The sequence below is a fragment of the Recurvomyces mirabilis genome, assembly GCF_035927965.1.
Source record: "Recurvomyces mirabilis strain CCFEE 5264 chromosome Unknown scaffold_3, whole genome shotgun sequence".
Classification (NCBI taxonomy): Eukaryota; Fungi; Ascomycota; class Dothideomycetes; order Mycosphaerellales; family Teratosphaeriaceae; genus Recurvomyces; species Recurvomyces mirabilis.
This window is the reverse complement of record NW_027041937.1, coordinates 863,988-886,094: the sequence shown is the minus strand read 5'-3', so window position 1 is coordinate 886,094 and position 22,107 is coordinate 863,988. Positions and strand designations below refer to the sequence as shown.

Here is a 22,107-nt window from a genome sequence, read left to right as displayed (position 1 = left end):
TCGGCCCGATGTACGACGACGACATCCGAAACCATGACTTGCCGAAGCCAGCGGCTGAAGAGGCACGTTGACAAGATCTCGCAGTCCTGCGGCTCGTTACCAGAGGACAGACCTGCGCCTCATCGTCCGATCTGCCGCGTTACCGCCACGTGAGACTGATGGAGCAAATTCGGGCGGCGTGCAGACGGCCATGACGCTCACAATTCGTCTTTCGATGTTACAGTGAGATCTGATCTTCGGATGGGCGGTGTAGCGAGGGTTGCACGGGGCGCGCAGGTGACAGCTCATGTGCGTTGTGACAACACCGCTCGTCGTCATCTGTCGAGCTTCAGTACAATGTAATGGTGAGATTATTGGTTGCGGGTTGATCGCCTCGGATGTTGAAGCGGTGTTCGAAGTGTGGCTTTCGACTGGTTCATTTACCGAATTTCTGGGAGACTACTGGTTTGGTGAATTGTGGAGCTTCATCATGATCGAAATATCCCGGTTCAGCATGAATATTTGATGATTATGGTTATGAGCCGATGATTTTGTTATGATATTGTCTGCGAGCGATCGTTGTGCGACCCGGAACCGTACATCAAACCCACAGCACATTGATAGCATTGCATGCCGCATTGAACTCTCATATTGATAGCTCACCAAGCAATATGGTGGCTCGTGCTGACTGCTGTACCGACAGTGCCGTACCATGGAAGGGGGAACCCAAAAACCTGCAACAATTCTAACCCTGCCCTATCGTGCAGGTATCGGCTCGATGCTCCGTGAGTTTTGCCTCTTAGGCTCACCGTTTAGTAACTGGCGCTATGATGAGAGACAGGTACAGTATTGTTGCTTTGTTGTAGATGTGCTTCACAATGATCAGCTATTCTCTTTTCGCCTGACCTTTCTTTCGTTCAGTGTTCATTTAGCGGTTGTTTCGATCTGTCAAATAGTTGGATAGCAGGTTCTAAACAGCACAGGCAAGATGAGCTCCCCAGCTAGGAGCGTACAACGATCCCCGAGGCGAGGCAGTGATCAGACATCAAGGAGTCTTGGGACATCGTACCGGACGCCATTCAACCATGACTCCATTGCTACGATTGCGGAAGAGGCGATAGCAAAGGATATCGCTGCTGTAGAAGGAGAGGATGAGACCAATGGCGACATCGACGGCAACCTCGAGCAGTTGGATACCCAAGAGAGAGTGCATCTGGGTATTCATGCTATGACTGGTAGCCACCGAAGACCAAGTGTGCTAGCTGGGGCGCCACATTCACTGTTCGGTACTGGGCAGGCTCCTTTCATACCGGTAGACCAAGAATGGGAGGATGCCATAAGAGACGAGCGAAGCTTGCTTAGAGACAACAATCTCATCCCGCCCAAGCATCCACGACACAGAGACAGCCGTGCTTCAGTATCCTCAAACCGAGGCTTGATAGAACGCCTGTCGATCGCCAATCTCAGGCGGAAACCCAGCACCGTAGCAGATGAGGAAGCTGTGGCGGACGATGAGACGACTGCACTGCTCGGTCGGGATCCGTCTGCACCATACGGAGGAGAGGACGACCCAGAGAATATCGACAAGAAATGGGAGGAAGCCGTCTTGGAGGGCAAGATCCAAACGACATGGCAGAGAGAGACGAAGACACTGGCACGCACCAGTGCGCCTTTAATCCTTACCTTCTTGCTGCAAAATTCCCTCACCATGACCAGTATCTTTACCGTCGGTCACATCGGCAAGATTGAGCTCGGAGCCGTCTCGCTCGGCAGTATGACTGCCAACATCACCGGCTACGCAGCTTTCCATGGTCTGGCTACTTCTCTGGACACTCTTTGCGCTCAGGCTTCTGGCTCGGGCAGGAAACAATTGGTCGGTTTGCAACTACAGCGCATGGTATTCTTCCTCTGGACAATGTGCATACCTATCACTCTTGTCTGGCTGTCTGGCACACAGATCTTACAACTCATCGTGCCTGAGAAGGAAATTGCGGTTTTGGCGGGTCAGTACCTCAAGGTCTTGGTTTTGGGCGCACCTGCTTATGCAGCCTTCGAAAGTGCCAAGCGCTATGTTCAGGCTCAGGGACACTTTGCTGCAACGATGTACGTTTTGTTGATCGCGGCGCCGATCAATATATTCTTGCATTGGCTCTTCGTATGGCAGCTTAAATGGGGATTCATTGGCTGTCCAATCGCCGTGGTCATCACAGAGAACCTCATGCCGCTACTCCTCTTTTTGTACGTACGCTTTGTTGGCGGGATGGAATGCTGGCCCGGCTTCACCAAGAAGGCTTTTGCCAACTGGGGTCCGATGATCCGACTCGCTATTCCTGGTCTGGTGATGGTGATGGCGGAATTCCTGGCCTTCGAGATTTTGACCTTGGCCTCCGCCAGGTTTGGTGCGACATATCTCGGTGCTCAAACAGTGCTGCAGAGTCTGTCGGTCATCACGTTCTCGCTACCCTTTCCAATCAGTATCGCAGCTAGCACCCGTGTCGCCAACCTGATCGGCGCCACCCTCCCAGACGCTGCGAAGGTCACAGGACGTGTCACGATCGTCTTCGGAACTGTTGTTGGCATCTTCAATGTGATCTTGCTCAGCTCCCTACGCTATAAAGTGCCACAGCTCTTCACCAGCGAGCAGGATGTCATCGAGCTCGCCGCGAAGGTCATGCCGATCAATGCCGCCTTCCAGCTCTTCGATGCACTGGCCGCGCAGATGAATGGTCTGCTAAGAGGTGTTGGACGACAGGAGGTCGGCGGTTACATCGGTTTATTTGCTTACTACGTGGTACGTTCTCTACAGTCTCACTCCGATGACACCTGTACTAACTGCAAATCAGGTCGCCGTGCCAGTCTCATTCGCAACAGCATTTGGTCTTGGATGGGAACTCTACGGGCTCTGGACTGGCCCAGCAATCGCACTCGCCATTGTCGCCATTTCGGAAGCGATTTACCTGTACAAGATCTCCTGGAGCAAGGCAGCTGAGGAAGCTGCGAAACGGAATGCACTGGAGTAAATGTTAGATAGGCTTATGTCGTTGCGACAGCTGAATTTCGGGCCATGTAGGCTTAGATTGTAGATTACTTATTAGAACTGTACGAGACGGCACGGATTGGCCGGGTATATGTGCTGGACTTTGTCTGTGTCCACTCGATGCGATCCTGTATCATGACGGCTTTGCTATCTATCGGGCGAATCTACTCATCCACAGGCACAATCCATCCTGCTAGCAACGATTCTACGTCGCAGTCACCGCCGGTGTCATATTGCCGTCGGTACTGCCATGCTGGACGGCCTAAACTCGAAGCGAAGTACACTTCCTCGACGGAGCTGGCCTGCATCTATCTTCGTTGCCATCGTACATCAGATCAACGACCAAACGGGTGCTATGTGCTACCGGTGTGACTTCAGGTTACCAGGTCTGCCATCGCCTCAGGCCACTGGCCCCATACGAGCGCTCGATTGCCCCAGCTCTGTGGATGCGGTGCCAGAAATCTGACCTTCTTCCTTGCTTCGTCCACATCTGCAACATATACGAACCCCATCACTGCGCTGTCACGTATTGCATCCTCGTCACTGTTCGTGGGACAGAACTTGATTGCAATAAGAGATCCCATCATCGCTACGCTTGGCGCAACCTTGTCGAACGTAGCAGTCGAAGTCCCAGACATCGTAGTGTTGTCAGACGATGGATCGTAGTCGTCGTCTGCGTCGGCGCCATAGCTTGTGGTGCCGGAACCGGTGGACGTAGTATTTGCTCGATAGATGACGAGGTTGTCAAAAGCTATCGAGTGCGAATGTGGGCTCAATGATTCTTTCGCTGAACCAAAGAAGTAGCTCCTGGTGTATCTGGCTCGTGATTGCTTCAGATATGGCTCGTTGCGCTCAGCAAGTCCGCCCGGTTTGGCCACACGAAGTACTGGTATGGCCTCGTCCGCGCCCTTCGCAACACTGTAACGCTTACTTAGAGCGTTGGTCAAACGCTCTGGGCCCATTGACACGATGACGTTGATAGAGAACTCGGAGACAAGGTGATGTAAGATCTCGTTGATGTTGCCTTTGCCATCCGTCACACCAAGCACGCCCGGCGTGTCCAGGATGATACCACTCTGCTTGGCTTTCAGGTCTTCTTCCAATCTGCTGGTGGTGCTGAGTGCCAGCCTTGTCACAATGGCCTTGTACACATCCGGCTTGTCCGTAGGAGAGTGGTAAGGGTAGTGATACACAAGTGGCGTCTTCATGGGAGTCACGGTTGGGCCAGATATTGGACTGATACCGAAGCCGTTCTCTACCTCCATTTGTGAACCCAGCGTGACAGCCGTAAGACTTGATGGTGGCGCCAAGAGACCCTGTCGAGGGTCGAGATTCACTACTGTTGGTGTGCGGCCGGAGCTCACTGCCCGCGCTATCACGCTGCGAATGAGACTGCTTTTCCCTGTGCTATCAGAACCGACCACTAGTACTCGCGGTCCGTCATTCGCTGGCTCGTCTCGAAATGTTTCGAGCATGCCATGCAAGCTCAGCCATTCAACCGCATATTCGGTCTCCTCAGCAGCATATTCGCTTTCTGCATCCCCCATAAATTCGAGCTGGCATCCTTGCCAGGTGAAGATTGCGCCTTTGGTGCCAGAAAGATCGTATAGCTGGTTCACTGCAAGTTCGACGCCGAACAATTCAGCGTGGCCACTGAGTACACGAGCATGGTAAGAAGAACTCGAGGACGAAGACGTCTCGAATCGCCATTCTGAACGAGGAGGTAGATCTTCTCTGCGCGGTGATTGTTCAGCCGGCGGAGCAGCGCTTCCTCCAAGCACGGGTGTAGCACTGAGCTGTAGTCCTAATCCTGGTAAGGAGAGTCCTGGCAAAGACATGTTCGATGGTTCTTGGAGATTGTTGTGGCCGCCGGCTCTACCAGTCGGAGATTCTTGACATATGTGGTCCGTGCCACCAACAGAACACAAAATCGATGGCTCAAATGCGCACCCATATTTCCATCACCATGAGTACGACCCTCGTTGCAATCGCTTAGGCACCGTCGTTTACCAGTATATAGCTATGGCGAAAAGGGATTGGTCTATCGAGATAGCAACGGATGCTCCAACATTGTTTCTTTACTCAAGGTCTAGTGGAAAAAGACTACCTCTAGGGCGCACGGCTGAACGAGCACTGGTTCCTGCTATTAGCACACTGCTAAAGGTGCAGGTTGATAGGCTGGTAATTGCGGTATCCTCTGCAATTCCCGTCAGTTGAATCGATGTTGATGGATACTCTGTTTCGAGCTCGGCTATTGGCATTGTTTCCGACTGCGGAGACATGGCGATCTGCCAATTGACGTATAGGTAACTTACATCTGAATCAGAATTGATGGTAATCAGGATGATTGCGATCTTTGGAAGTTACTCGGCCAAGGTATTAATTCGTCCCGGGAGACTCTGTAGTGTTGCCCAGCATGAGTGCAACCCGGCCACTGCGCGCAGCTGCATCGCGCCAGGTTATGCCACTCCACTGTAGGCCAGGACACGGATTTCTGCCAGCTCGCCTGCTCAAGCACAAAGTGTCTCTCAGTAGAGCTCCATATGCTCAGCGAAGGAACATATCTGCCAGCCAAACGTTACGCCAAGCATTACCGCCGTCAGACAACCTCCCACTGAGCGGTTTCACAGTGGTCTCACTAGAGCAAGCTATCGCTGGACCATTTTGCACTCGGCAACTTGCGGACCTAGGGGCTCGAGTGATCAAGATCGAACGTCCTGGCCGCGGCGACTTCAATCGAGATCATGACCAACGTGTCAAGGGACTGTGTTCACATTTCGTCTGGACGAATCGAAGTAAAGAAAGTCTGGCCTTGGATCTGAAGCAGCATCGCGATCTTGCAGCACTCAAGAAAATCGTAGCGAAGGCTGATGTACTTGTACAGAACCTAGCGCCTGGCGCAACGGAGCGCATGGGTCTTGGCTACGAGAGCCTGAAAGGACAACATCCCAGACTCATCGTGTGTGACATCAGTGGTTACGGCAGTACTGGACCGTACAAGAATAAGAAGGCTTACGACCTATTGATTCAGTCTGAGTCCGGTTTCCTCTCTGTCACAGGCTCACCTGGCCAGCCAGCCAAGTCAGGCATCAGTATTGCAGACATCGCAGCCGGCACGACAGCCTTCAACAACATACTCGCAGCCATCATCCAACGTGGTAGGACAGGCAGGGGCTGTAGACTTGATGTAAGCATGCTTGAGTCTCTGGCTGAATGGATGTCGTTTCCCATGTACTATGCTTCAGATGGTGCTCCAGCACCTGCTATGGCAGGCGCAGAACATGCGAGTATCTACCCCTACGGTCCGTTTGATACTGGAGGAGGTGGTACAGTGATGCTTGGAATGCAAAATGAGCGTGAATGGAGCATCTTCTGCAGGGATGTCTTGCAGAAGGCGGAGCTGCTGGATGACGAGCGCTTCTTGACGACTTCACTACGATCAAAGAACAGAAAGGTTCTACGCGAGATCATCGAGGGTGTTTTTGCTGCTTTCTCAGCAGATGAAATGCTTGACAAACTTCAGACAGCTGGAGTGGCAAATGCGAAGGTCAATGACATGGCTGGTCTTTGGGCACATCCTCAGCTAAAGTCACGGGACCGATGGACTGAAGTTGTAACACCGAATGGTAGAATACCAGCTTTGAAACCAGCCGGTGCAGCAGATGGTACGGCTGTACGTATGGACGCGATACCCTCAGTAGGCCAGCACAATGAGTCCATCTTTGCGGAGTTCGGCATCGAACAATAAACTAGTGGGTATCATAAATCTATTTCAGTACGTAGCCACATTATCCAAATGCAGTGCCAATCATTGTCAAGTGACCAATTGAATCATAGCAGTGCACAGATTACAATTGTTCCATCTGCTGAATCAGTCCATCCATCTGCTTCTCGACGTTCATCAAGCCAGTGATAAGGTTTTCGTCCTTGCCCCGGCCGGGGGTCCATGTAGCGTGCGCGAAGTCGATCATCTTCACCATGAACACTACTGGCGGTACTTCTTCGTCTTCCTCTTCTTCCTCGCTCCGCTTAACTTCACCCAACGTCGGCATCTTCTCCTGAAGGCGGGGCGTCTTCGGTACGTTTCCCATCAAAGTGTCAAGCGCCGTGCTGTCACCTTCGTAAACAATGAGAACGCTGGCGCTGTACATCCTCGACTCCCGCTTCTCGAGCACATGTCGGACCTTGGAGATTTCTGCTTCAATTGTCTCGAGTAATTGGATGGCCTCGTCTGTCTTCAGTCCTGTTGACAACCCGCTGAAGAATGTGGCAAAGCCCTCTTTGACATTCTCTGCGCTGAAGTTGCGACCATAGAATTTGTCGTACTCGTCATATGCCTTGCCGTTCCAGACTTTCATGCCAGCGATGCGGAAGTTCAGAGACCCACTAGTCGTCTCAGATGCGACTTTGTCAAGACGCGCCGCTTTCTCCGGAGCAGTGGCATCCGCATAGAGCCTTGCGCCAAGCTTGATGTCGAGGACGTTGGGTTTGCTGAAACCATGCTCAAGGTTCTCCAGAACGATGGCTGTCTCGGTGGCTAGAGCTTTGCCATGCAGACGCTCTTCTTTCTGCGAATGAGCGGCATCTAATAGGTCGCTTGCAGCCGTGGCGTCTTGGACTTGTGCAGCAGCACCCAGCTGAAGAACTCCCATGAAGTTTGGCATGAGTTCGGAGAACTCGGGATGCTTGGCCAATGTATCTTGGTAGAATGCAACCTCAGCATCCGTGCAAGGCTTAATGATCATTTCACCAGACTGGTCGGAGAGTACGCCTTCATGTCCGGCCGCGCCATCGAAGTTCGTGAATTTGGAGGTGTCGAGGCTGTTCGTGGTCGCCATGATTCCGCTTTTCGTTCAGTGTGTGCTGCTGGAGAGAATGAAGACGGGCACGCGGTCTGAGTCGATTGTCTGTCAAATGGCCGAGTGAGCGCAATCATGCCCGACCGGCAACCCGATGTTGTTTTCGCTTGGCTGCCGTCACACGAGCAGGGATGACAGGGTTAAAGTGACACTTTCGAATGCAGGTACGCCACGATCGAAGGGTCCGAGCTTTAGTACACCTCTTCTCTCCTTCTTCATGTTCGTGCAGCAGGTATTTTTGGTAATACTCTTGTTAGCTCGCCATTCACTCCAAGCGCTATCACAGCGACCGCAAGACTACACCTTAAGTAACAACGAGCAGAGCTCAACTGTCTGCTTGCAAGGCCTGACATCTGGCATCACGTGCGCTTTCCCCATCGTGCCTGCCTCTTTCGCTAGCTAAAGTCACAGCGCTGAAGCGCACAACGTCTAGGCAACGGTCCCAAGGTCTGTTCGAACATATACTCACTGTGCACATCACTTGACTAGTCTATTGTGAAGTCGGTGCTCCACCGCTATGAACACTGACAAACACATCTCTGCAACACATCTTGAGACTCTCACGCAGCCATGGCCAACACGGCAGAGCATCAGCCAAGGGTCAGTACCACAAATCAACCACCAACATCTAGCATAATAGAGCCGTTCCCAGACTTCGAGCCAGCCGACCAACCACTAGTGACTCGCACAACAGAGGTGCCACCCATGCCGAAAGTCATGGATTGGGCCGTGGCACCGACTGGTTCGCGCTCTCGCGCCGACGAAATCATCCGCCAAGTTGAATATTACTTCAGCGACGAGAACTTACCACATGATGCGTACTTGCTGGGCTTCGCTGGTATGCAGGGCACGAACCCAGTCAGTATCAGCTTGATCACGGGTTTCAAGAAGATGAAGCAGTATCGCCCGAACTCGGCCGTTCGCGAAGCACTCAGGGGTAGCACTGTTGTTGAGGTCGTAGACAACAAGCACATTAAGCGCCGCGAGCCTCTCACCATCCGGCCCACTGTCACCCCGAGGATCGATATCAACAGGTACAAAAAGCAACTTCAAGCTGCTCAGCAACCACACATGACCGCAGGCATGCTCAAACCGACCGGATTCGAGCCATACGCCACTGAAGGCCCGATCTCACCAGTGCAGTACGAGAAAAACCTGGAGAAGTACGGCCCGGACGAGGGTATCATCGCCCGCATGGAGACGGCTGTCAACAGCTTCAGCGACAGTCGCAAGATGCACCAGCACATACGTCGAGTATTTGAAAAGTTCGTATTGTTCGGTGGGTTTGGCACCAACAACCGCATGTTTCAGGGTGGCATGAACAAGAAGCAGGCCAAGGCAGCAGGACTCGCCGGAGAAGAAGTGCAGACGACCGAATACTACGGCATTGTGGAGCAGGTCAGCGACGCCTTCTACGCTGAAGAGGATGGGTCGAAGAAGTCCAATTGGGTGGTTGACTTCGAAGGTATCGCGAAAGCCTTCCTGTCTTCGCAGTTCCTTCAGCACTTTGAGTGGACGGAGGCAAAGCAGGTCGCAACCACTTGCATGGTCCTCCGCAACTTCTACAACTACCTCATGGCGCACTCCGCGTGTCCTGAATACCACGACCAGTTGCTCGCCGCTCGTGCCGTTTGTGATGCCGCAGAGATCGAGTTGCCAAAGCTCGCGATCACCGATCGTAGTCTGCCGGGTGCTTTCAACAGCGCTTGCTCTACTCTACTCGGTGGTTCATGGGCCAATGCTCGTCGCGCAAAGGACAGCTGGGCGAATGATGGTGACAACCTCGGACTCGAGCGTGATCAAGCCGATATCATTGTCAAGGCTGGTATTGCAGCTTATGGTTCTGACGAGCAGTCGAAGGCTTTCAACGACGGCTTGAGCCATACTTCGACGGAGAGAGGCGGATTAGAGATTGTGGGCGTTCAGCTGGCCGATGAGAAGACCAAGCAGTTTTATGCCGATCTTGGTGGTCGTGAGGGGTACGAAGCCTTTATTCGCTGCATGGGCAAGCTCATCTGCAAGCGTTGGACTGTACCATTCGCTGCTCCGGTTGACGTGCCTACAAGTGCGAAGGTCAAGATCGACAAGGATGAGACGTTCACTTTCCTTGTCGAAGACGAAACTCTCATATTCTGCGAGCTAGGCATGAAGATGGCGGTGACTGTCATCGAGATGAACAACGGTTTCAAGTTCATCGACAGCATCGAGATGATGTTCCCGACTTTCTATGAGTTCCTGCCAAACGAGCGCATCTTCGAGTGGAAGGAACCTGGCCCGCCGAAGGCATGGATGGCTAGGCAGACCGTCAACAAGGATGGAGGCGAGGGCGCGGACGCTAGAATCGAGCAGGGCGAGGCGAACGGCGGTGGTGGTGGCGATGGTGAGACGCTGTCGGACGAAGAGCATGCTTCGTAGCTGAAATTCCCTCTATGTCTGCACTGCTGCTCCGCGTTCACTGGACTTTAGTGCCTATGTGTAGGCCCGGCTGAGGTAATGGTCTACGTGCTGGATAGCCCGACGAGCTCATCAAGGACCATTCCAGGTATGAGGGATCAGACCAGACTAGATTAGACCATCTTCAGCGCTGTTTAACAGTCTACGGCTATGAAGCAAATACCGTACAACCCGCGAGCGCCGCACGGGCCGCAGTACACGGCGTGGCAGGCACGATTCCTTGCCCCACTACTGGCGTCATCTCCTTAGCACAGTTCGGCAATTCTGAGCTATGGCATGAGCATTAACTCCGCTGTCGCAGAGGAAACATGCTGACGTAATCAGAATGCCTTACTTGGTGTATGAGCTCTCACGTTCAACAAAGTACCTCTGCTGCCATTCGTCCTACTTCTGCCATACCATAAAAGCATCGCATGTCTCTCACCCAGCTCCTCAGATCAACCACAACTCGGCGAACAGCACAACTCACCTCCCAGCTTACCAGACCACAACCCTATAGAACCATGGCCTCAGTCCCAAGCACCATGAAAGGCGTGGTGATCAACAAGAACGGCGGCACCGAAGTCCTGGAATACAAAACCGACCTCCCAGTCCCCAAACCCGGCAACGGTCAACTCCTCGTCCACAACGACTATGTCGGCGTCAACTTCATCGATACCTACTTCCGCACGGGTCTCTATCCTGCACCGCAAATGCCATACACGCTCGGCCGCGAAGCCGAAGGCACAGTAGTCCAGAACGGCTCAGGCGAGCAATATGGCTTGAAGGAAGGTGATCGTGTGCTCATAATGAACGAGAGTACATACGCCGAGTACACCGCCGCAAACGCCGTGAAAGCAGTCAAGATCCCGGACGGGATTGAGAAGAAAGTTGGAGTGGCTGCTTTCCTGCAGGGACTTACGGCTTTGACGCTGATACGGGAAGCACATCATGTTAAGAAGGGGGACTGGGTACTTGTGCATGCAGCTGCTGGTGGAACTGGATTGTGGCTTGTGGGATTGTTGAAGGCGGTAGGAGCGAATGTTATCGGGACTGCGTCGACGCAGGAGAAGGTTGATTTGGCTAGCAAGGCTGGGGCGGGACATATGATTAATTATAGTCACGAGGATGTCAAGGCCAAGGTGATGGAGCTCACGAAGGACGCTGGCTGTATCGCTATCTTCGATGGTGTTGGGAAGTCCACATTTGACCTTTCTATGGACTGCTTGGCGAGGAAAGGTAGCATGGTCAGTTTTGGCAATGCTTCGGGTGCGGTACCGCCTGTTCCGATTGCGAGATTGAGCGCGAAGAATGCCAGACTGATGAGGCCGACGCTGTTTGGATACATCGCGACGAGAGAGGAGTTTGAGCACTATACCAATGAACTGTTTGGTTTTTTGAAAGACGGGAAGATTGATGTCAAGATCCATAAGACATACCCGCTTAGCGATGCAGGCAGGGCGCACAATGATCTGGAGGGAAGGAAGACGACTGGCAAGCTGTTGCTCGACCCATCGAAGTAGGTCGAATACCCGAAGTATACATAGCTTGAGCTGTATCTACAATGTCTACATCTTCGAACTCATGACCACTGGCTTGCGGTGCATCACAGTAGCGGCAGCCTGCAAAGCTGTCAGATCCATTCATGATCTTCTGTGCATGACAGTCGCAGCAGCCTGCTCTCGGATCAGCATGCGCTACTGCTGTGGAAAAGAGATTTGATCTTACCTGGTGGTTCGGGAACACGAGCATATCAGCCACAACCACATTCTCTGGTCGTCCAGCAGCAAAGACCACAGTCTCAGCGATATCCTCTGGTGTCAGGGGCGTGACACCCTCATACACCTTATCGGCCTTACTCTTATCACCGCCGAAGCGAACCACACTGAATTCGGTCTCGACCTGACCAGGATCGATCTCGATGACTCGTATCCGTGTTGCAATCAATTCTCTCCTCATCGCGTCTGTAAACGTTCGTACGGCAGCCTTGGTAGCACAGTAGATACTGCCACCAGGGTACCCTTCTCGTCCAGCAATCGAGCCAATATTGATGATATCGCCCTGACCAGACTCTCCCCTCTTCTTGAACACCGCCAGCACAGCCTGTGACATGTTGATGAGTCCAGTGACGTTCGTAGCAAACATGGTCTCCATGTCGTCCTCCTTGATATCGCCCGCCTTATCCACGCCCTTTACCAGTCCAGCATTGTTGACCAGGACATCGATGTCCTGGAACTCCTGCGGGAGGTTGCGAACAAAGCTACGTACTTGCTCGGGTTTGCTGACATCAAGTTGTACTGGGAGGACTTTGACGCCCTCGCCCACTTCTTTCTTGATCTCCTCTGCTATCTGCTTGAGGGTGTCGATCCGCCTGGCTGTGAGGACAAGCTTGAGGTTCTTGGGTGATGTCCGCGCGAACTCGACGGCTGTGCTTTTGCCAATGCCGGACGAGGCACCCGTGACTACAATGGTTTTGCCTTCGAGGCGTTTGCCCATTGCTGAGGCCATTCTTGCAGAGCGATTGAGTGTGGGGAGGAAAGTCGATGTTGTTATCACAGAGCGAAGTAGGTTGGTTGAGCTGGTGAGAGCAATGCCACAGGTGCGAAGGTAAGACTTTGAGCGCGAGAGGAACATGAATGGGCAATAGCTGGTCACAACGATGCCACACCAGCAATACTGCAGCAAATGAGACGGATTATTTTAGCCGTGGTCAAGCTGGGTTGTGACATCAATGGGATGATCCTACGAGGGGCTGGCCGACAGCGGAAGAGCAGACGACAACTCACCTCCCATTCATACAACTTGTACAGCGACAACGTCTGCTCTCGTTGAATTCGTCTTGCAAATGCTTAGCCGGTTATGCCATAACGAATGACCGCCTGACGCGAACGACGGTTAATTCCTGGTTGATGGCTAATACTGTCCACTCTTGGCCCTCTCCTGCCCACAACATCACAACATCGTCAGCACATCTGCAGTACGCTGGTCTTGAAAATCACATTGCCTTGCTGTTGGCCGATCATCGCATATAGTGCTGCGGAATCTCAAAAATCTAATAGGCAACATATATCTGATACTTATCTCGTTATCAAGTGGTATATACATCATGATTCGACAAAAAGGCAAAAATAATCATTTATAGACACTTTTGAAGAGGTCTATCCCCTGAACATGGTATTAGAATTTGTCCAGGAATGAAGAAGTCTTACGGGTCTGTGGCGTGGAGATGCGAATTTTTTGTGGTGCGAAACTTACAGATTCGAACTGGGGTTACCAGAATTCTTACTCAAAATCTGCTTCGTGGAAGTCAGGACCAGATCGTGATGTGTGGAGAATGGCTGGACACGTACGAGTGATAACCGCTACACTAATAAACCATCCGACTGAGTCGAACGTCCATGGACGTAGATGATTGTGGACCCAAAATTCTATATGGTTTGTTGAATCTGTCCGAGCTTCCGCCGACTAATATCTCCCTTCTTTTTGAGAGGACATGAGAATGCTTGCCTTGCGACAGTCCAGATGCTCGTGTAGACCTGGCGGGTAGTCTCATGGGAAGACTACCACGCACTTGCGATATTCAATAAATCGCCCAAAGCTCCAGCTCATTCGGACCGTACGTAAAGAATGAACGAAGCCGCGAACCAATCGACTTTCCCTTCACGATGTGCATCGGGACTTCAGGCGATCAGCATTGAACCGTACATCTGATCGTTGATGGCATCGATTTCGTCACGGTTGGAAGAGTCAGCGATACTGCCACCAGCTCAGCCGGCGTACATCCTGCGAGGTCACTCGGCTCAAATCCATGCTCTTCACTTCATCGCAGACAACAAATATCTGATCTCCGGTGATGCCGATGGCTGGGTCATCATCTGGGACATGCCTATCAAGCGGCCAGTGGGAGTCTGGCAAGCACATAGAGGCGCTATTCTCGGGATCAACAGCTGGCCAGGATCCGAGTCTGACCAAGGCGACAGGATCATAACACATGGTCGGGACAACAAGCTTCGGGTCTGGCAGCTAGCTCAGGACGATATCTCACGTCTTGCGATAAAGCTTCCAGCTGATGCTGAGCCAGCGGACTCGAGGCAACCATGGCTACTTCATAGTCTAACTGTGAATGCACTCAACTTTTGCTCTTTCGCCATCAGTATCTCTCCAGGCTCTTTGACGTCTTCGAAAACCAGTAACGATGCTCCACCAGATGTTCTGGTCGCTGTTCCAGGCGTGCAAGATGGTTATATCAACATCACTTCTCTGCCGGCCGAGCAACGCTTCGCTACCATCACGGATCCGAAGGACATCAAGACTGGTATGGTAATGGCTATCGGACTACAAACCGAAAGCGGCAAGCTTAAAGTGATCGCTGGCTACGAGAGTGGCTATGCCTGCGTGTTTTCGCAGCAGGATGGCAGCAGCAACTGGCAGGCGATTTACACCCACAAATCTCATACTCAGCCAGTGTTGTCTTTAGACATCGCTCCTGGTCTAAACTATTTCTACAGCTCTTCTGCAGATGAAATTATTACCCGGCACCCTTTGAACGAGGGCAGTAGCGCCACGAAGACCTTACAGACTAAGCACGCAGGCCAACAGTCGCTTATTGTGCGATCAGATGAGAAGATCTTCGCGACGGCGGGCTGGGATGGTCGAGCTCGAGTCTACTCTGCAAAGACAATGAAGGAGCTAGCTGTGCTCAAGTGGCATAAGGAAGGATGCTACGCTCTCGCATTTGCCACAATCGGCGAGAGCAAGTCCTCGAACAAACTTGATGGCGATGCTTTAGCCGTCAAGCGCAATCTCACAGTCGCAGAACAGCGAGTCCAGAAGGTGCAAAGCACACATGGGCTGGCAGCTGGAAGCAAGGATGGCAAGATCTCGTTGTGGGATGTCTACTGAGGATGCCATGATCTTCAAGCCTCTCGTCACAGGGTTTCGAGCCACACTTTTGCACCCATCAGGCTGGTCATACTCAAGTATCATCATGTTCCGCCCCATACCGACCTACGTCAGTCGGTGCGGCGCAGGAAAGTCCTATTGCGGCACACGGATGGTAGTCCTTACGGTCCAACCCACCAAAGTCATTATGCAAAGTCCAGAGACGGCGCAATGACACCCTGCACCACATGAAAGCAACAAGGATGTTAAAGACGCAGAATGTGACGATAAACATGTTGCGGTCTCGCTGCGGATGCGGCAGCGTAGAGAGTCTTCTTCACATCGTCAGTAGGTATTGTGGTACTTTAACAAAAGTCGGCGCAAGTCGTAGAAAGGTGTGTATCACACCAAGGACAGGGAAACATCAGGACGAGACTGACTCTGGATAACAGAGTTACGAGCATGATGTCCATATGTAGTTCAAGCTCAGCGAGGTGAGAACATCTTCATACTGCGACAGACATTTACCCTAGATTAAATTCCGAAGCACCACTCATGTTCATCTTCATCTTAGCCATCATCCTCCTCCTTGCCTCCCTCTCGTCGTTCTCACCACCATCCACATCATCCAAAGCACTCTCACTCTTCCTCTTCGAGCCCGCCGCAGACTTGCCCGCCTGCGTCCGCCTCACCTCCTTCGTCTTCGCCACGGCCGCTTTCCCAGGTCGTTGTCCTGGTACTCGAATACTACTCGGCTTATCTCTCAACGCGAAAGCTTTAGCCAAGTGACCCAAATGCATCTGCTTGAGATCAAACATGTGCCTCTCAGCCACGACATGAGTAGCGTAAGCTCGGATATGACTCTGATAGGCTCGTCGTGCTTGCTCGAGATGCTTCGGATGTTCGAGTGCCCAGCGCTCAATATCCATCTGCCAGTCCGTCGCCGCTTCCTCCCAACTCTTCTCCTTCACCACGCCATTCGCGGGAGCAAAGCCCTTCTTCAGCAACTCATCTGCATCGTGCTTTGTGAGGTTGCGCGGCTTGCCTTCTTTCAGTATACTGACGTATTCCTCCTCACACCCTGGCAGGAGGAAGATCATTGCTCGACCATCTTTTCCAGCACGAGCCGTACGTCCTATGCGATGGAGATGGTCGTCCTTGCTAGCGGGCGGATCGTACTCGACCACAAGGTCAACGTTGGGGAGATCCAGACCTCGAGACATGACATCCGTGCAGACAAGTATTGCCGGATCTTCGCAAGTCGCGAAAGCTTTCAACGTGCTAGTACGAGTATGCTGCTGCAAGGAGCCGTGAAGCCGGAAAATATGCACGTCGCCACTCGCTGTGCCTTGCAGAAAGCTTGCAACGCCGTTTGTACGAGTCTCAGAGATTGTCGTGCCCTGCGTGATCTTCCCTGTCTTGCTCAAGCGTGGCACCTTAAGCTCATCAGTATCAACCTTCTCACCTCTTTCTCGTATCAGTAGCTCGAAATGGAAGTCCACACTATCCGCAGCATCGATGAACACAATGCATTTCATGACACTGCCTTTCCTCTTGAACGCTTGCCTTAGGACAGCGGTCAGTGTTACCAATCTCTGCTTGGGCGGTACTATCGCATAAGACTGCTTGAGCTGCGCTGGAGCACTAAATGCCTGGGTTTCAGTCTGCTCGCCCTCGACCGTCGCTTCCGGGGAATCAACAACTATAGACACCGCATCTTTGAGTGCAATCGAGCGCAGCTGTTCAACGCTGGTCTTTATCGTCGCCGAGCACAGTACTGTGGTCCTTCGTTCTGGCAGTCCAGGTACGGATGCTGGTGCCCTGCCGCGCAAATTGAGTAGACCAACAATCCGCTGCAGGTCTTGCTCGAATCCAAGTTTCATGAGCTGATCACCTTCGTCAAGCACAAGCCACCGCACCTTTGAGACGTCAAGGACTTCGGTGGAATTGATATGATCGGCTAGACGACCAGGCGTAGCGACCAGAATATTCATTCCTTTACGCAATCGAGCCTTTTCCGATTTCTTGTTTTCGCCACCAGTCACAATGCCACCCACAATCCAGTGACAGCATGATAGCAGACCCTCCAGCACTGTACTTATCTGCTTGCTGAGCTCGCGAGTGGGTGCTAGGATCAGCCCAAACAATCCAGACGATCGTGTGAAGTCTTGTCCAGCTGCTTTCATCTGTTTTGAGATCTGAGAGATATGGTGCACGATAGGCAGCAAATATGCCAATGTTTTACCAGATCCAGTCTCGGCCTGAATGAAAGCATCAGTGCTCGTGGCACATAAATGCTGCAAAGCCTGTCGCTGGATAGCGGTTGGCGCCTTTATGTTCAGCTTGTTGAGCAAATGGCTGGCAATGGTGCTGGAAAGTCCAAGGTTGGTGAAGGTGGCGAGCTCGTCGGATAGCGGTGCATTGGAGGGTTCGACCGGAGCATCGTCCTCCACGGGCACATCCTCATCCTCTGCCGGCTTCTCCAGTGCATCTCGAGGATTGTATGTGAACAGCGACGAGACGTATCCATCTGGTCTGATAGTAGACGTACTCTGTTGAGGCGCCTTCCCTCTGGAGCCTGTATCAGTCCTGGACCGCTTTGCAGGCCGCTGAGCATGCGCCACGTATTCTTCCTCCTCACTCTGCACATCCCCATAGTTGGGCATACTCTTCCGACTTCCTCCCGCTCGCTCCTGTGCTTTCTGCCGTCCATACTCTGCCGACTTTCTTGCCGTCAATCTGTCTTTCCAACTCCCGCCTTTCAGCCTCTTCACCGGCGCAAAGGCGTCTGAGGGTAGCTCAAAGTTGAGCAGCATGCCATCGTCTGCCATCTTACTCTAATATCGTGCAATCCAGACGATGTGCATCCGCTTGACAGAAATTGCTCAGACATGCTCAGAAATTCCGGCTGCCGGTCTAATCGATAGCGCTAATGTATGCTTAGTTTTGAGTTTATTTCCTGCGAGCTTGGGCCCTGATCTCGTCTCGAACGCCGAGTATCAGTTCTGCATTCTACAGCGTACATAAAGGTCATCTCCATCATACAACATGGCTTCACCTGCAGCTTAGGGTGAGTCAGCTATCAGGATGGATTTGTATTCGGGCCATCATATCTTATTCGCAGCGACCGATCCTCCTTCGAGTGTATCTCTTCTTCCTCCAATTCCACGTCGTCGCACACACCATGTCCGGCATACTCCGCAACACTCGCACAGCAAGCTACGCACGCTGCTGGATCTCCCGCCCAGGGTCAACAGCCATATCAAGTCGTAGAAGCATTCATATACTCCGCGATGTGCAGCAACTTCGACAACATCGAAGGAAGCTCCTGCTTGATGGCATAACGATTGGTCTGGTGCCAACCATGGGAGCACTACACGAAGGACATCTCTCCTTGATCCGTCACGCAGCCAAGGAGAATGACAAGGTCTTCGTCACCATCTATGTCAATCCTACACAATTCGGGGTGCACGAAGACCTGGACAGCTACCCAAAGACATTGGAGAAGGACATGGGAATGTTGCAGAAGCTAGACGGAGAGCTCAAGGATGCTGGAACAAGTGGTGGCCCCATCGAAGCGGTCTTTGCTCCGACCACCAAGACAATGTATCCGACACTTCCGCCTGACTCTAGCTTGCCCGGCACAGGTTCGTTTGTCACGATCACACCACTCGCCGGTCTGCTCGAAGGCAAAAGTCGACCAGTCTTCTTCCGTGGTGTCGCCACAGTGTGCATGAAGCTGTTCAATATCGTGCAACCAGAGCGTGTCTACTTCGGACAGAAGGACGTCCAACAGACTGTCATTATCAAGCGGATGATCAGGGACTTCCACCTCAACACAGATGTGCGAATCGTTCCAACAGAACGTGAAAAGGATGGCTTGGCGATGAGCAGTCGCAATGTGTACCTGGGCGAGCGAAGACGGAGGGTGGGCATTGTCTTGCGCCAAGCTCTTCGAGCAGCAGAAGCTGCATACAAGATGGGCAAGAGAAGTCGAGATGATATACTGGCACTTGCTTGGGATGTAGCTAATCGCATGAGTATGGAGCAGGATGAGATGTCGGCGGAGGCGGGAGCTAGATTCGAGGTGGATTACATCTCACTTGCGGACCCGGATACGCTGGAAGAGGTAGCAGTGATTGATTCTGAGCACGGAGCAGTCCTCAGTGGAGCTATCAAGATGCTGCCGTTAGATGCCGTGCGTGATGGTGAGGTCCATGGTGTGGGAGGCGACAAGGTGCCTGTGAGGCTCATCGACAACATCATACTTGAGAGGAGTGATGATTGAACAGGGATGAACGCTGTATGGTAAAGGCTTCATGGTCTGCAGCGCGACGCTGAAGCGCAGCCCGAGAGTACCACAACATCATGCTTCAGCTACGACAGCAGACTTCATGCCACGCCAAACGTAAGATCTTCGCGAGAACATTCCGCCTCATCAACGGAGAGCGCGATACTGCATCGTACTAGATCAGCCTCGTCTCATCTCGATCGACAACGGATCAACACATCGCATCACCTTCCCACGGCACTGTCCAGCTGAATCGGCATCTAACGGCATTCTGCTCTTCGACTCCGCTTTCCTAAGCCGCCCGACATCCCGCCGCCTTCGGTATACCACAATCGTCATTGCGCTAACCCTTTTCTCCACCTCCCCCAACAACCCAGCTGCGGAATAGAGAATGTCGATCAAAGCTGTTTAGTAAAGCAGTGGGTTTGACGTACACCTACCCATACATCGCCGGTCCTTCACATGGTCTTGGACTCTTGGTTTCCGCGATTGATCAAAACCAACGCCCACACAACGGCGCAATCGACCTGCTTTCTCCCTTTTCACACCATTCGACCGTCCGTACGCGACACAACGAACTTATCATGGATCAAATGTCAGGCTTCCGCGTGGCTGCGCATCTGGAGAAGAAGAAACTCTTACTAGCTATCAATGCCGTCGCTGCTCTCTCGATCTTTTTCTTTGGATACGATCAAGGCATGATGGGTGGAGTGAACAACGCTCCGGACTACATCGACAGGATGGGATTTGGGTACGTCAATGATGCCGGCGACCCTATCATTACGAATTCGCTGCTCCAAGGTGGCATTGTCAGTGTCTACTATCTTGGTACGCTATTCGGCTGTCTTCTGGGTGGTTGGATCGGCGACAAGATCGGACGAGTCCGCAGTATTGCTGTCGGTGCTGGCTAGGCTGTCCTTGGAGCTAGCTTGCAATGTTCGGCTATGAATCACAATTGGATGATTTGTGCTCGTGCAGTCAACGGCATTGGGACGGGTATCTTGAATGGTTAGTGTACTATCGCTCCGGTTATGATCCAATACTGACGTCTGTTGCGTAGCCATCGTGCCTGTGTGGGCAACAGAGACAGCGGAGCATACCTCTCGAGGTCAATTCATTGCAATCGAGTTCACTCTCAACATATTTGGTGTCGTTGTAGCGTACTGGCTGGAGTGTAAGGTGCCCACCCACAATTAAACCATGTTGAGACGGTGCTGACTGATGAAAAGTCGGCTTGTCGTACGTCGATGGTGGTCAATCAGCGATCAGATGGCGTTTCCCTGTCGCATTTCAGGTCATACCACTTCTAGTCCTATTTGGTATCGTGTGGTTCTTCCCAGAGTCACCGCGCTGGCTGGCCAAGGTCGGTCGGGACAAGGAAGCGCGATACATCCTTGGTCGACTTCGTGGTGAGGATGCGGTCTGTGCCGCTAAAGCTGATGCGGAATACAACGACATCAGGAATATTGTCATCCACGAGCGCAAGACAGCGAACCGAAACAGCTACTGGTCGATGCTTTTCGGTATTGGGTCTGGCAAGTTGCACACTGCGCGCCGAGTTCAGCTTGTCATCTGGTTGCAGATCATGCAGGAGTGGATCGGCATTGCTGGTGTCACGATCTATGCGCCGACCATATTCCGCATCGCTGGCTTTAGCTCGGAAAAGAGCCAGTGGATATCTGGACTCAACAACATCTTTTACATGTTCTCGACCCTCATCTGCGTATTTACGCTTGACCGTATCGGCCGCCGAAATACGTTATACTGGGGTTCCGTGGGCCAAGGCATAGCTATGTTCTTGGCCGGAGGCATGTCTCGACTAGGTCTCAATGCGTCCGCGGGAGGCGATGTGAGCGCGGCTGGCGCATATGGTGCTGCTGCGGCAGCATTCGTGTTCATCTTTACGAGCGTGTTCGGTGCTACATGGCTGACTGTCCCGTGGCTATATGTGAGTACCATGCAGCACGTGCAAACTTCTCCTGATCTGCTTACTGACACTCTATAGCCGGCAGAGATTTTCCCACTCGAGGTCCGAGCTAAGGGTAATGCTTGGGGAGTCGTTGGACGGTCCATAGGCAATGGATGGCTCACATTGCTCTGCCCAGTCATGTTCAATGCCCTCTCGGAGAAGACTTTATACATCTTCGCTGCTTGCAATGTCATCACGATTCCAATGGTCTGGGCGTTGTACCCAGAGACAAATCAGAGGACTCTGGAAGAAATGGACTTGGTGTTCGCCGCCGACTCTCCATGGGTATGGGCTGCTGAGAAGGAGTTCGCTAGACTCAAGGCTGAGAATCCGGATCTGGTCTCTGCAGCCAGCCGTGGTAACTCCATGGTCGATCCCGAACTCGGTGTGGTGAAGAGAACGGAGTCGGATGTGGAAGTCAAGACGGAAGACGCGAAGGAGTTCTATTACACCAAAAAGGGACCAGGATAGTGTCTTGCCGTGCTGAGAGCTGTAAACCGGTATATCTTTTGGGATAACGCTGATCGTATACCATCTTCGTCCTTTCATGTGGACTGTCGATCTGCGTCAAGCACGTGTCGAACACGCGTTGTGGCATCTTCAAGCGCCGAGCTCGTGCGCTTGGGCTTGCCCAGACCAAGGCAAAAGGTCGCTGTGA

General features: G+C 52.4%; 10 protein-coding genes across 10 annotated transcripts; 6 read left to right on the top strand and 4 right to left on the bottom strand.

Annotated features, from left to right (window-relative positions):
• Positions 1–967: 967 nt before the first annotated feature.
• LTS14_001662 (uncharacterized protein) lies at positions 968–2,999 on the top strand (the record flags this gene model as incomplete). Its single annotated transcript, XM_064834371.1, has 2 exons — positions 968–2,770; positions 2,823–2,999. The coding sequence occupies 2 exons, from the start codon at positions 968–970 to the stop codon at positions 2,997–2,999; spliced, it is 1,980 nt and encodes a 659-aa protein (XP_064698235.1).
• Positions 3,000–3,180: 181 nt separating this feature from the next.
• On the bottom strand, positions 3,181–4,854 carry CLP1 (Cleavage polyadenylation factor subunit clp1; the record flags this gene model as incomplete). The annotated part of the gene is made up of 2 exons (XM_064834370.1): positions 3,181–3,324; positions 3,436–4,854. The coding sequence occupies 2 exons, from the start codon at positions 4,852–4,854 to the stop codon at positions 3,181–3,183; spliced, it is 1,563 nt and encodes a 520-aa protein (XP_064698234.1).
• A 578-nt stretch (positions 4,855–5,432) lies between these two features.
• On the top strand, positions 5,433–6,764 carry LTS14_001660 (uncharacterized protein; the record flags this gene model as incomplete). The annotated part of the gene is made up of 1 exon (XM_064834369.1): positions 5,433–6,764. One exon carries the CDS (start codon positions 5,433–5,435, stop codon positions 6,762–6,764), a length of 1,332 nt encoding a protein of 443 aa, XP_064698233.1.
• Positions 6,765–6,864: 100 nt separating this feature from the next.
• LTS14_001659 (uncharacterized protein) lies at positions 6,865–7,854 on the bottom strand (the record flags this gene model as incomplete). The annotated part of the gene is made up of 2 exons (XM_064834368.1): positions 6,865–7,715; positions 7,767–7,854. 2 exons carry the CDS (start codon positions 7,852–7,854, stop codon positions 6,865–6,867), a joined length of 939 nt encoding a protein of 312 aa, XP_064698232.1.
• Positions 7,855–8,445: 591 nt separating this feature from the next.
• Positions 8,446–11,831, top strand: LTS14_001658 (uncharacterized protein; the record flags this gene model as incomplete). The annotated part of the gene is made up of 2 exons (XM_064834367.1): positions 8,446–10,286; positions 10,829–11,831. 2 exons carry the CDS (start codon positions 8,446–8,448, stop codon positions 11,829–11,831), a joined length of 2,844 nt encoding a protein of 947 aa, XP_064698231.1.
• Positions 11,832–11,876: 45 nt separating this feature from the next.
• On the bottom strand, positions 11,877–12,816 carry LTS14_001657 (uncharacterized protein; the record flags this gene model as incomplete). The annotated part of the gene is made up of 2 exons (XM_064834366.1): positions 11,877–11,930; positions 12,037–12,816. 2 exons carry the CDS (start codon positions 12,814–12,816, stop codon positions 11,877–11,879), a joined length of 834 nt encoding a protein of 277 aa, XP_064698230.1.
• An 890-nt stretch (positions 12,817–13,706) lies between these two features.
• Positions 13,707–15,210, top strand: asa1 (Astra associated protein 1 Asa1; the record flags this gene model as incomplete). The annotated part of the gene is made up of 2 exons (XM_064834365.1): positions 13,707–13,743; positions 14,075–15,210. 2 exons carry the CDS (start codon positions 13,707–13,709, stop codon positions 15,208–15,210), a joined length of 1,173 nt encoding a protein of 390 aa, XP_064698229.1.
• Positions 15,211–15,713: 503 nt separating this feature from the next.
• DBP7 (ATP-dependent RNA helicase dbp7) lies at positions 15,714–18,020 on the bottom strand (the record flags this gene model as incomplete). Its single annotated transcript, XM_064834364.1, has 2 exons — positions 15,714–17,719; positions 17,741–18,020. The coding sequence occupies 2 exons, from the start codon at positions 18,018–18,020 to the stop codon at positions 15,714–15,716; spliced, it is 2,286 nt and encodes a 761-aa protein (XP_064698228.1).
• Positions 18,021–18,553: 533 nt separating this feature from the next.
• Positions 18,554–20,391, top strand: pan6 (pantoate-beta-alanine ligase; the record flags this gene model as incomplete). The annotated part of the gene is made up of 3 exons (XM_064834363.1): positions 18,554–19,432; positions 19,520–19,597; positions 19,885–20,391. 3 exons carry the CDS (start codon positions 18,554–18,556, stop codon positions 20,389–20,391), a joined length of 1,464 nt encoding a protein of 487 aa, XP_064698227.1.
• Positions 20,392–20,424: 33 nt separating this feature from the next.
• LTS14_001653 (uncharacterized protein) lies at positions 20,425–21,920 on the top strand (the record flags this gene model as incomplete). The annotated part of the gene is made up of 4 exons (XM_064834362.1): positions 20,425–20,488; positions 20,541–20,654; positions 20,710–21,428; positions 21,486–21,920. The coding sequence occupies 4 exons, from the start codon at positions 20,425–20,427 to the stop codon at positions 21,918–21,920; spliced, it is 1,332 nt and encodes a 443-aa protein (XP_064698226.1).
• Positions 21,921–22,107: the final 187 nt, after the last annotated feature.